The 12,900-nt window shown below is 44.4% G+C and overlaps 1 protein-coding gene across 2 annotated transcripts in view; it reads left to right on the top strand.

The window, feature by feature from the left end:
* Nucleotides 1-972: 972 nt before the first annotated feature.
* atp1a2a (ATPase Na+/K+ transporting subunit alpha 2a) overlaps nt 973-12,900 on the top strand; it is a 32,373-nt gene continuing 20,445 nt past the window's right edge. The window contains exons 1-8 of one of the 2 annotated variants that reach the window (XM_034612958.1): nt 973-1,059; nt 1,960-2,034; nt 3,643-3,702; nt 4,385-4,588; nt 6,960-7,073; nt 7,577-7,711; nt 9,667-9,784; nt 11,255-11,523. In XM_034612958.1, coding sequence (XP_034468849.1) covers nt 1,048-1,059; nt 1,960-2,034; nt 3,643-3,702; nt 4,385-4,588; nt 6,960-7,073; nt 7,577-7,711; nt 9,667-9,784; nt 11,255-11,523 — 987 coding nt within the window. In that variant the 5' untranslated portion in view covers nt 973-1,047. Of the gene's footprint in view, nt 1,060-1,814; nt 1,836-1,959; nt 2,035-3,642; nt 3,703-4,384; nt 4,589-6,959; nt 7,074-7,576; nt 7,712-9,666; nt 9,785-11,254; nt 11,524-12,900 lie in introns of those variants that run through there. The other variant, XM_034612959.1, reaches the window with a different exon arrangement.

Raw genomic sequence — 12,900 nt, 5'->3', positions numbered from 1 at the left:
AATGACTCTGCTAACAATGGCTAACGTAAACATTGTTCTTCTGCAACTGGAACGCTACCAACTCGGGTTTCTTTAGGTGTGACATCATTCCGAGAGAACAATACTCTAAAACAAATCTAGTAGCATGAAATCTAGAAGAGGAGGCTCGTGAACCTACACATTGACTTATAAAGGTCTAACAGCATAGAGACATTGTAAAGTAATTAGAGCCAAAGCATAAAGTCCGCACACAAAATAACTGGAAGCTGGTGAGAAGAAATTTGGTGTCACTCTGACGCAGGATCAGCATCTGCTGTGTGGGCGCCGCGGTGACGACCCGCCTTATGTTATAAATACGGTGGACTTTAAACTAATTGCTGCTCTGAATCCGAGTGCGAGAAAAAAACAGGAAAGCATCGTGTTAACAGTTCATCTCTGAGGATCAATCAAGACGTGATTAAAAAACGGTTTATCACAGGATTTTATTTGCAGAACTTACCTGAGGATCGCACTCAGAACCCAAACAGCTGGACGCTCCGCTTCCTCTTCATTACAAATCTGGAGGGCCCTCGTTATCACGTTTATTAATAAATACCGCACTGTATGTTATGTAGAGCGCAGAAGATTCATTTGTTGCGTTGGCGGCAGTGATTGATGGGCTGTTGTTCTCCTAGGGGTGGTGTGTTGGGGGGGGGGGGGGGGGGGGGGGGGGGGGGTCTGCAGGGGGGGGGGGGACATATTGAGCAGGTGCAGGTACACACACACACACACAAAGCCCCTGTGTGTGTGTGAATGAGCCGTGGTGCCTGGGTGCAAACAAGCCACGGGATAGAAGACGAGAGTGCAGGGTGGGGGGGGGGGGTGTCGTACGGCTCAGGTTACCCTGACAGGAGGGAGCAAGAAGGAGGAGGAATGGGGTGTTTGGCGTGGGGGGGTGCCAGGCCCAAAAAAAGCCACCAGTGTCTTTCACAGGGGGGGGGCTGGGGGGGGCGTTAGGTCTCAGCTGTGGCGTGGGGCCCCTGAGCGCCGTCCTTCACTCTACGACCTGCCGGCGTCTGGACGTCCAGCATGGGGAAAGGAGTAAGTGTGCTTCATTTTTTTTTAAATAAATCACCTCTGATAAACTTATTGTTATGAACATGTACTAAACCCTGTTACTTCCTGTGTGGAGTTTCCTTCTCTAACTTCTGCACAGTTGCACATATGGGGCGGTCGTGCATCATGGAAAGCTACTGAGCCGTTCTAAATGTGGCCGCGTGGCTCCACGTCTCTCCGAGTTCTACTTTGTTTGGTTTTTTCAGTCAAGAGTAACATCTCGGGCTCTGATGGCTTTTTCTCCCTCGATACGTTTTATTTCCGGCTTGTCGTTTATTTGTGTAATTACGTAATTTTTTTTTTTTTTTATTCCTTCCATCGGGCCGATTCCATTTACCTTTATGGGAGGACAGGCTGATAATTGTCCTCACGCACAGCGGGGGGAAATTGCTATGCCAGACACATTTCAGGCACTCCACCGACTCCGCGCTCCCTCTTTGACTCTTTTTGATTACTTTTTTCACTGTGTCACTCGCTCGGCGCTCTCCTCTCAATCTCTTTGTATATCCTCCCGTCACTGACATGCACACGTGCCGCTAAGAGGAGACTGACAGCAGCAGATGATTTCCATGATGCACCATTCTTCCATCTGTTCGTGACGCACACGCTCTCTCGCTCGCACAAATGAGGAACTCGTATCGTGAGAATAAACATTTCCCCCCTCGGTGTTTAGTGAATAGTTTGCCGATAGTGCCAGGAGAGTGAAATTAAGCAGCCTACACCAAGTCCATTGTGCTCCTATTGACACATGTAATATGCGGGTATGAATGTAAATGGCTGGGTTCAGCAACGCTAACAAGCATGTGACTTTTCCCCACTTATTGTCCGTGGGGGGTTTGGGATCCTTGGGGCCTGATGTATGGTAATTTCTCTCTCTCCCTGCAGTGTGGTGCCGAGAACGGAGGGAAGAGGAAGAAGAAGGACAGGGATTTGGACGAGCTGAAGAAGGAAGTGTCCTTTGTAAGAAACACAATCTGTCACCGCTCCTGTTCACACTCACTCCGCAGCCGTGATTGATTCCATCGCCGCTGCTCCCAAACGATCCCCAAATAGTGTTACGCCCAAAGTCACCAGGTTATTGAACAGGGCCATAAATGAGAACAGTGGCCCGTAAACAAAAATGGCAAAGCAGCCTGCTTAGCGCAGTCAGCTCGAGACGAGTTCCCAGCCAGCCTGTCCTCTCCTATCTGTTCTACCACCCTCTGGCTGCTCTTCTTTGTACTCCAAAAGATACTGAATAATTTGTGGGCCACCAGCAGTGTAGTGCAGAGTTTTTGTCTTGTGCAGAGCTGTAGCTCTTTGAGCTGCTGTCAAAACGCAGCCAAGCGATGCCCGTGAAGGCTGGGCTCTGTTTCGCTGCTCGCTCTATCTCTGATAAAGCAGCTCGTGTCAATTATCAAGTTGGCCCGTGACTGATTAAAGAGAACAATTCCCTGGATACTGTCAACATTTTGGAGTGGTTTCGTGATTAAGTGATCACTCTGCCTCGTGAACTACTTCCTCAGTCTGTGATTTCCAACTTTCTTTCTTTCTTTCTTTTTTTTTTTTTTTTGTAACCCAGAAATTCTTTTAACAACTGCCAGACAATGGATGATCAATATTGGGTGTAGGGGGCTTATAAACAAAGCTTAACAAGCAAACTGTTCTGTGAACACTGGGCCATGGCTTTGGTCGCGGCCAAATTAGGTGCAGCTGCAGCCCACTGTCGTCCACTGGAGACAACTGTAGGTGAGACAACTGGTGGACGGGTCCCTGTGTTACTGTGGAATGAGAGAAGCAGCCGTTCATTCTGTGGGACTGACGCCGACTTGACAGCTGACGGCGGAAATTTGGGTTTCTCCTGCACCCAACTCCATTTTGAAAACTGAAAACAGTATCTTCAGGAAGCGCTCAGGCCGGTTATAGAGGATTATAATTAAAAATACACAACCAGACAACACAATACACACATTAAACAACAGCATGAACTTTTGAAGAGAGATAAAACTGCTGCTTTTGGGCGGATTTTCCTTTATTAGGTCACATTTTCACTGCTAGAGAAAAGACGGTTTCCTCACCTCGGTTTCAGTTCTACTTGGAAATGCAGGGAGAGTGGGCTTCCCTCTTTGACCTCTTTGATATGTCACGATTATACACTTAAAGCCCCTGAATCCACGTGAGGTAGAGAGAATAATGTTTTTTTCCTGCTGGAAGATGGTACTGAATTCATGAGTCCACCCTCCTGCAGCGGTGGTACTCAAACATTATACACATAAGTGGTATGTAAGAGTATAAATGTACTGCGGTAAAAGTGAGAAGTACCCAAAAGTAAATGTACTTTTTAATATCCCACCGCTGCCCTTGTGATCCGTTCAACCATTACTGTGGTCACTCATTTCACTTCCCTTTATAGCTGCTTCCAAACGCTTCTGATCTTCAGAATAGGACAGTGAATGTCGTGCTGTAGAATTTCACGATATATCACAGACGAAGTCGCTTAATAATTCTACTGGCCAGTTAAAATACTCTGATACTGTTTATTGATCCCGTTCCACTGAGAAATCAAAAAGGCACATTTTCTCCCTGCAGGATGACCACAAAATCTCTCTGGACGATTTGGGGAAACGCTATGGAGTGGAGCTCACACGGGTAAGGACGTGCACGCACAGAGACACACACACATTCCCACATGCACACTCTCACACAAACACACAACAAAGAGCAGACCGTCCCTTATAGAGATGTTATCTCTGGGCGCTCTGTACCTGAAAGCAACATCCGGCTCACCTTGAGCCTTCTTCATCTTTAATCCCTATACTCACACACAAACATACATTTTCATGCACAAACTCCTAAAATCCCCGAGTCAGGCAGACGCCGATACATCACAAAAGTCTTAATGCTGTGACCGCGCTCGCTGTGTGCCTTGACTTTCACATTGCAGGTGTAGTGAAACTGATTTCTATCTTTGTAATAGTAGCGCTGAGGAAAACATGGAAGCTGGAGAGCTCAAGAAAACTGTAAAAAAACGTAGATTTTCACTGAATTTCACCTTTTCAGGCATTAAATTGGAAGAAAAAAAAAAAGTTCAGCGGAGTCAAATCCAGCCCTTGTATGGCCGAGCACTTTAGATGAGAGGAGTCGCCCAGTTTATTATACATGTGGTTTTAAATAGGCCAGGCAGGAATACTTGATGTTCTGCAACTGCCGTCAAATTGCCTTTTAAGCTGCAGTGAAAATGGGACTGTTGTGTTGTAATAAGATTCGCAGCACAGACAGAAACACTCTCACTCCTAAAAAATGAGCTCTCTCCAATTTGCCCCCCTCCCAGGGCCTGACCAACGCCAGAGCTGTGGAGATTCTGGCCAGGGACGGTCCCAACTCCCTGACTCCGCCACCCACCACCCCCGAATGGGTCAAGTTCTGCCGTCAGCTGTTCGGCGGCTTCTCCGTCCTGCTCTGGATCGGCGCTATCCTCTGCTTCCTGGCTTACAGCATCCAGGTGGCCACAGAGGACGAGCCGGTCAATGACAACGTGAGAAACTGATTGTGGAAAATATGCAAACGTACAAATTATTCATGCAGATGCAGCTAAGCAAGGATGGTTCCCCTGGTTATATATATACAGTGTGGATATAAGGGTACAGGCATATATACAGTAAACTCCAGGGTTTATATTTACAGGTACATTATTTAATTATTGAGTTTACTGTAAGTTACTGTAATCAGTCGTACGTAGCACCAGTTGTAGTCTTGTAGAGTGTCGGTCAATTTCTCCAACTACCCTTAATATCTGGAGAAATCCAAAATATAACAATCACTGTAAACCTCAACTGCTCAAAGGCAAAGGAAGGTTAAAAACATTTCATCAAATCATTTGCACTGAGGAGCCAACCTCTCCATTGTGGTTCATTAGCAGCCTGTATAATAGGTAACTGGTGTTAAACAGCTCATTTTGAGATATATTTAATATTAAATATCAAAATATATCAACATTCTACCGTCCGTCAACCTTATTTTTGTCTTAACCTTTAAAAACCATGAGTCACAATGCACATTTCTTGATATGACCTGTATTGAAGTCACATGAACAACATGGAGCCAAAAGGAAACACCAGCAGTTCGTCCTCTTAAGTGTAGAATTTACGAGCGTGTGACATTATAAAACGGCAGCTGACACTGGCCTCAGCAGGCAGTTATCCATCCTGCAGTTTATGGGCAGCATTAGGACTCATTATGTAATCATCATTCCACACTCTCCAAACCCCCGACAGTATTACAGCCTTACGTAATATACAGTAACATACAGAGAGACACACGCACGCATGTACTTTAATCTCCCCGTGATTTAATCTCTGTATTCAGGGCTGAGCGTGTGCAGCTGGATGCTCTGCTGAGCGGCTTCAAAGCCCCGGCTGCCTGCAGCTCTGGCACTTTGAGCCTCTGCATAACGTGCAAAACGTTTAGTGGAGATGAAAATCCAGCCTAACAGGACTTTACACGTTGTTGTTGTCTTCATTTAGCTTTGTTCTCGTTATTTTTCATGTATTTATTGAGCTGAGAGATTTTCGCCGATCGGAGCATCACCACCTGCTGAAATGACACAATTCTCTGTAATTTCTTTAATCTTAAAAGCTTCAAGATTAGTTTGATGGTTCACTGACTTTGGAAAAGAAAGAATGGAGCTTCTCTCTTGTGCCCACTCTTCACCCTGAAATTCTCTTCTTGCTCTTTGCACTGCAACTTTGGTGCAATCTCCTGCGAGATGTGCGAGAAGCTTCAAGTGTCAGAATCAGCTCCAGCAAGTTGAAGAGCAAAGCTGAACTGTAGATCAGTTAAAAACACTTAGAAGTCATTAAAAAGCAGCGTTTATCTCCAATATTCAGCAGAAACTTTTAAATATGAAGACTTCTTGACAGTTTGGTGTATTTGTAATATCATGGGTGAGTTGGGTTACGCTGTCAGAGCTTCAACACATTGAAAGATTTTGTGATTTTCTCTACACGAGATCACGAGAAAATGGAGCCCAGCAGAATGTATCACCGTGTGTGCCTGCAGGGGGCGCTGCTGCCTGTAAAACACTTACATGGCGTTGCTTTAAAATCCATGTTTATAATCTTTAAATTTTATTCTTGCAACTCTTTAAGCAGATCGGAGTGTGTCACCCATCTGGACAGATGTTACTCTGATAATTCTGCACAACGAGAAGCTCCTGAAGCGAGAAGAGTCAAAAGAGCTGAGACTCAACATCTGTTAAAAAAAAAAAACACGTGTAAACAAAGCTGGAAACAGAATAGTAAAGTGGAGGCAAATATTGTAAACACTGACAAATGATATTCTCAGGATAGATATGTTTTCCCTTGTTCAGAGGATTTCTCGCTGCTATAGTAAAAAAAACATTCATGTGTGAAATAGCAAAGCAAGCTGTTGTTTTTGTAGGATTTTTATTTTCCAGGAGTCCAGGACGTAAACCTCGAGATCGAGAGCCGAACCCGTAACAGCTTTTTCACTGCTAGACGAGACAATATTCACCAAAAAATAAAATATCAAGAAACCAGAATAGATGCTTGTTGCTGTCACATAACTGTGTGTCAGGCTGCAGCGTCTCTCGGTGGCGTCGCAGATCAAACTCTCCGCTCTTGGTTTTTCTTGGTTTTCTGTTTTTTTTTGCGAGACAGATGTTCCCTTGAATCAAACGTCCACAATGACAGGAAGAGACACAAGAATTCAGCTGGAGGATGAATTCTCCTTTTTAAATCCCGTTGAGACAGAGAGCTTCTGCAGTTTTGTTTTGGCTCTTCACTCTCTGCATTTTTTGGTTGTTGTCTGAAGCTTGAACGTGCCTCACGTCATCCAAACTCAGACGATACTGACACTGTCTCCCCCTGTGGCTCGGCTTTTACCAGCTGTATCTGGGCGTGGTGCTGGCAGGCGTGGTGATCATCACTGGCTGCTTCTCCTACTTCCAAGAGGCCAAGAGCTCCCGCATCATGGACTCCTTCAAGAAAATGGTGCCTCAGGTGAGTTGATGCGTTCGGTGTCGTCGCGGTGCTTCTGAATCAATAAGCCGTCCCTCAAGTGGGGCTTACACTCGCACTTGAGTGGAAACCTAATAAGCTTGCACAAAAGAAGAATAAATGTTTGAGCCAACTTCGGATTGTGAGTGTTTGCATAAAAACCCCCCTCACGTTATCCACCTCCAGCACTTTGATTGCCTAATTCTTTAATCTATTTAGGCTCTTTTCACTCCCTTCTTGTGCCTCCTCCTTCTCCCTACCTGTCTTCTTTCTCCCTTCTTCCTTCTCCTCTCGCTCTCTCACTCTATCTGCCTTTCACATACCTCTACACCCTCTGGTACCTCTTTTTTAATCTCCCTCCTATCTCCTGCTCTGACTAAATCCTCTCTCTGTTCCCAAACTCTCTCTCTCTCTCTCTCTCTCTCTCTCTCTCTGTCTCTCTCCCTTCCTCGCACTCCCTCTCCCTCTCCCTCTCTTGTCTCCCGCTTCCTTTCGCTCCATGCCAGCAAGCGCTGGTGATCCGGGAGGGGGAGAAGATGCAGATCAATGCTGAGCTTGTGGTGCAGGGAGATCTGGTGGAGATCAAAGGGGGAGACCGCATCCCAGCTGACCTTCGAGTGATCTCCTCCAGCGGATGCAAGGTAGGGGAGGGGTCCAGGGCTCAGCGCCGGGGGGGGGGGGGGGGGGGGGGGGGTAGGGTAGGGGGGTATTACAGTAGTACTACTTTGGTCTTCATTTTCATTTTCTTTCTGCCTGTCTGTCTGTCTGTCTTTCATTCTTTCTTTCTTCCTAATTTCCTTATGCTTTCCAGTGGTGCTACACACGGGGAAAAAGTTAGTTCACAGAAATTATTTTGCTTAACTTTTTAATTTGGTGTAAATTCCATTAAAAACCACATAAATCATATTAGTTGTTAAATAGTAGTTGCTCATTTAAATTCATTATAAAAATACAAAGAATACATATTGATGAGTGTATTTTCACCAAAGTTTGTACCAATTCATCTCAGTGATATTATTGATTTATCTGAAAACGTTGAGCTGTTTATCAAAATTAGAATTAGTTAATAATGTTAAATGAAAAATCTGGTCACGATATTTGGCCCGACGAGTAGACCGACCAGTTCATAATACTATACTGGTGCTAAAAACAACATTACATAGACAAATACTGCATTTTACAATTAAATCGACTTTGTACAATTCTTTTGTTAGATTTTCAATTCCAGTTCAATTCAGTTTGATTTGAAAAGCACCAGATCATAATCTCCATTATCTCAATGCACTTTACATAGAAGGTCAACAACTTAAAATCTATAGAGAAACCAACACCTCCCACAACGAGCAGCACTTTGTCGACTCCCTCATTAATATGAACTTCTATAGTTTATGTATTTCTGTGACATCACAGCTCACCTGTCTGTTTCCTCTTTGTGCTGCTGCAGGTTCTTCACATGAAAACCAATCCTGACATTATCCAACAAACAGACCGGCTGTGTCTAATTTGCTTTATAAATAATGATCATGTCTTAATGACCCATATGCAGTTTTAACGCCGCTCTTTACCCACTTATGCAAAAGGGGGACGGATGGTATTAAATAGTGAATATTTCTCCCACTAATTTTAAAGGAGATAAATGTCTCTGTGGCTTAGGGAGGCACATTCTGCTGCAGTGATGAAGCTGTTTAATAAAGTACACGTCTGAGCAATGATCACAGATTAGCTGAAGATGTTCACGATGTTCACCGCCATTTATCAGCAAGTCACCCGCTGCTCCCGCAGCAGGTCAACCCGGCATTACTCAGCCTGAGGGTAGAGTTTGTCATGTGATCGTGGAGAATCCCCCTCAAACCAATCCTTCACCATCCAAACCTTCGATTCTGTGAGTCACTATTTGCGTTGGTCGACAGAAAAAGTATTAAAGTGAACCACGATAAAACAAGAGGGAAAGTAAACTCATCCCAGCCAATTCAATAATAATACTGCATAAAATATACATTAAAATACAGGCATCTTTAATTTTCCAGACAATTGTTCTAATCAAGTAATGGTGTGTGGTTTTGCTCTATTAATCCTCCCTGAGGAGCATTAGGGGTCGTTGGAGGTCAACCGGGTGTTTCAAGATTTTAAAATATAATAAATCCCTAATATCAGGGGGGGGGGGGGGGGGGGGGGGGGGGGGGGGGGGAGTGGGGACGTGTTGTCTGTCTTTCTACACAGTCTGTGGTCGGGACGTGTCCCACCTGAATATAATGACATCTGTGGCCACATGCTATCAACTTAGTGTGAAGAATATATCTGCTTTTTTATCTCCCTTGGAAATAAAATGTAATCATTTCGTCTCTGGAGCAGAACTCGATAACCATTACCTATTATATTACATTATTAATATGATTTTAATATTTACGACAGTGACAACACCAAATGAAGTTTCCTCCTGCTGGCTCTCATTAGCTTGACATGAGTCTCCTCTCACTCCCCCCCCCCCCCCCTGTCAGTGCCACCTCCTCGCTCTCTCCTGTTTCTGTCCCTCCCTCTCACTGGATAACACGTGTCTCTCCTCCCTGCTCCCTCCCTGCTCCCTCTCCCTGTGAAGGTGGACAACTCCTCTCTGACGGGGGAGTCGGAGCCCCAGACTCGCTCCCCAGAGTTAACCAACGACAATCCTCTGGAGACGCGCAACATCTGCTTCTACTCCACCAACTGTGTCGAGGGTCAGTGGGATCTTCTCTCATGATACCTTTTGTTACCTGGAGATTTGACTCAGCAAACCAACCACGAATTTCACTGCACAATTCATCACACGTTCCGTAAAGATTATTATTGAGTGTTTCCCTTTGAGATGCAACCAGTGGGGATTGGAGTTGGTATTTCAGTTGCTATCAATCATTAAACAGCGACGCAGTGAGCATTTCAATGGCATCATCATATTAATATCTGCAGCTTCGTCAATGTCTTCCTCTGAATTTTAACGATAGAATATATGTATATAACTAACTCTAATATATAACAACAGTTGGACTTCTCATAGAGTTCATCAGTTTTGGGTAAATCCAATCATTTGTCAGTGAAGGACTTAGCCGGAGTTGGAAGTTTATTACTCGATAACAATCTGAGCACAAAGTCCATTTAGTATCTTTTGATCATATCAGATATTATATCTGCATCAAATTACCATTTCTCTGAGTAATTAAAATACTTGTTTTCCCAAGATCTAGATGCATCTTTTAAAAACATATAAAAAAAATTAATCATTTCAGAAATGTATGTAGTTTTTTCCCTGAAGAAGAAGAAGATCAGAATCAGTAATAAAAAAGGACAAGATAGAGAACAACAGTTTTCTATCTTATTGTCTGTTCCTCAGTTTTGTTTCCTTCGAGTTTAGGCTGCGTTGAATAATCCGATTTCTAAAAAGAAAACCTCTTCCTTTCTTTCTTACCTCCGGTGCCGAGCCATGCAGATAGTTTTGTGTTCTTCAGTGTTTGTCCCTGTGATCTCTGATTCCACCACAGTGCAGGGAAATTGAATCATGTTTGCAGTGTTCACAGGATTCAAAATGATATAAAAACAACTAGTGACAATATCTTTTTTCCCCGGAAACACTTTTGCTCTTGTTTTCATTAAAACTGCTGAGAAAGTAGTCCCTGCGAAAAAACAGCTGATCACAAACTCTGTCCATTACAAAGTTTGTGCTCTTTAGAGATTCAGGATTCTTCACACACGCACTCGTTCAGTCCAGCATCTGTTCGGCTGCACCTGAGCATCAATCACCGGCCAACACCTGTAATTCATCTCCATCCATCACTGCTCCTCATCCAGCCGTCACCTCCCCATCAACCCTCCTTCCTACTTACCACATACAGCAGTCAACCCCTGCAGAGTCCTCCACGCCGTCTTATCACTCATTTGTCTCTCGACGCACCACTCGGAGAAACGCACGCACATCACAGAGCGCGGGAAGACAGTGGATCAGTTAAACCCTTGATCTTCTGCTTAGTACTCCCGTGATGTCACATTTGAAGAGCTTGCTTTGAATTTGTTTTGAAAAACTGACAAAATGGGTGATTAATCATCTGTTTGGCTCAGGAGATATCATTTTTTAAATGTTAAGTTTTTTGGAACAATGTGTCAAACGCTGATGTTTTTGTGGAGCGAGCCGAACTGAATCCTCTCCTCCCTCTCAGGTACAGCCCAAGGCATCGTGATCGGCACCGGGGACCGAACGGTGATGGGGCGCATCGCCACTCTGGCGTCGGAGCTGGAGGTCCGCCAGACGCCCATCAACATCGAGATCGAACACTTCATCCACCTCATCACGGGCGTGGCCGTCTTCCTGGGCGTGAGCTTCTTCATCCTGTCCCTCATCCTGGGCTACAGTTGGCTCGAGGCCGTCATCTTCCTCATCGGCATCATCGTGGCCAACGTGCCTGAAGGCCTGCTGGCTACCGTCACTGTAAGTAGTGCGTGCGTGCGTGCGTGCGTGCGTGTGTGTCTGTGTGTGTGTGTGTGTGTGTGTGTGTGTGTGTGTGTGTGTCGTAGTTGCCTCTATAGAACAACGTGCACTTCAGTGTGCGATAAACAAGTTCTCCTTGCAGCAGGGTCACGACATTCTTCCTGGAATAGAATGAGAACTAAGCCGTGGGGGGAAAGGTCATAATTTAGCAGCTGCACTCAAACATACAAAAGGTTAAATAGTGTTTGTGTTGCAAATGGTAATTTTAGATATTTTTATTTGAAAGTGTTTTGAATTATTTACTAATTACGAGCGATACTAATGAGTTCTGTAGGATGAGGAGGTTTTTGTGTAGAATTAGTAGCTGTTGTGTTTATTTAGTATAATTAGCATCAAGTAAAGACCTTCCTGCAGGGCTAGTAAACAGAGGTGTGACTAATACAGTTATTAACGCTCTCCTTTAAATGGTTGAGGATTTTTCAGTGTCTCTCTCCTCTGGCGTCTTGTTTCAGTTTTTTGTGTGAGTATATTTTAAAAAGCCTAAAGTAAATTTCATACATGGGCTGAAAGAGTCAGGAGCTAAAAACCACGTGTTTCAGACAGAGGCTGAAAAGAGGAGCTGCAGCAGTGGACGTATTAGGAAAGTGACGTGTTTCCTCAACAGTGGAAAATGAAAACCTTCTCAAATAATATCACAAATAACAATCATGAGCCTGAATAGAAGTATAATGTCTCCTTTAAGTCACTGAAACAGCTGGGAACACACTTGATTAGACCGTTTTTTTTTTCTCCACAGGCTTCAAAACCAAACTATTCACATGTAAAAACTGTCAAAACTGAGCAGATCTGAGGAGTCGGATGTTGATCCTTCATTGAGTTTTCATATCGAGCAGCTGCTTTCACATTTCTCACAGCCATTTGATCTATTGTTAGGGGTATTGATCCGTGCAGCTTTGAGCGTGCCAGCCCGAGACGCCTGATGTTTTGCCTGCTGGCTCACTGTCATGGCTCACCTGCACGGAACATCAATGTTAAGAGTTACGCCCGTGCATTTCCTAACTCTAATTCAGCCTCAGTGAACATTAAATGATTCTACAGAGCACAGGTGATTTACTGCTGGATGTTGAAGCGGCTCCAATGCTGAGGTGCGTCTAACTTTTTTCTGCAACAATAAACAAAGCACGCGCCGAGCTGGATGCCAGCTGGCATTTCAAACGCCGTCAGTCGACATTTCACTGGTCACAGAAAATAAATTAACTTCCAGTGGCTGGTTTCTTTAGTTGCTTTCTCTTTTAAACACCGGGAGAGGAAATGTTCGTGTGCGCTGCCTCTGCTGCCACGTGAGCGATGTGGTCATCTTGGTTTAATGTATGTTGC

Source organism: Hippoglossus hippoglossus, chromosome 17 (assembly GCF_009819705.1).
Source record: "Hippoglossus hippoglossus isolate fHipHip1 chromosome 17, fHipHip1.pri, whole genome shotgun sequence".
NCBI lineage: Eukaryota > Metazoa > Chordata > Actinopteri > Pleuronectiformes > Pleuronectidae > Hippoglossus > Hippoglossus hippoglossus.
This window is presented reverse-complemented; position numbering and strand designations above follow the sequence as displayed.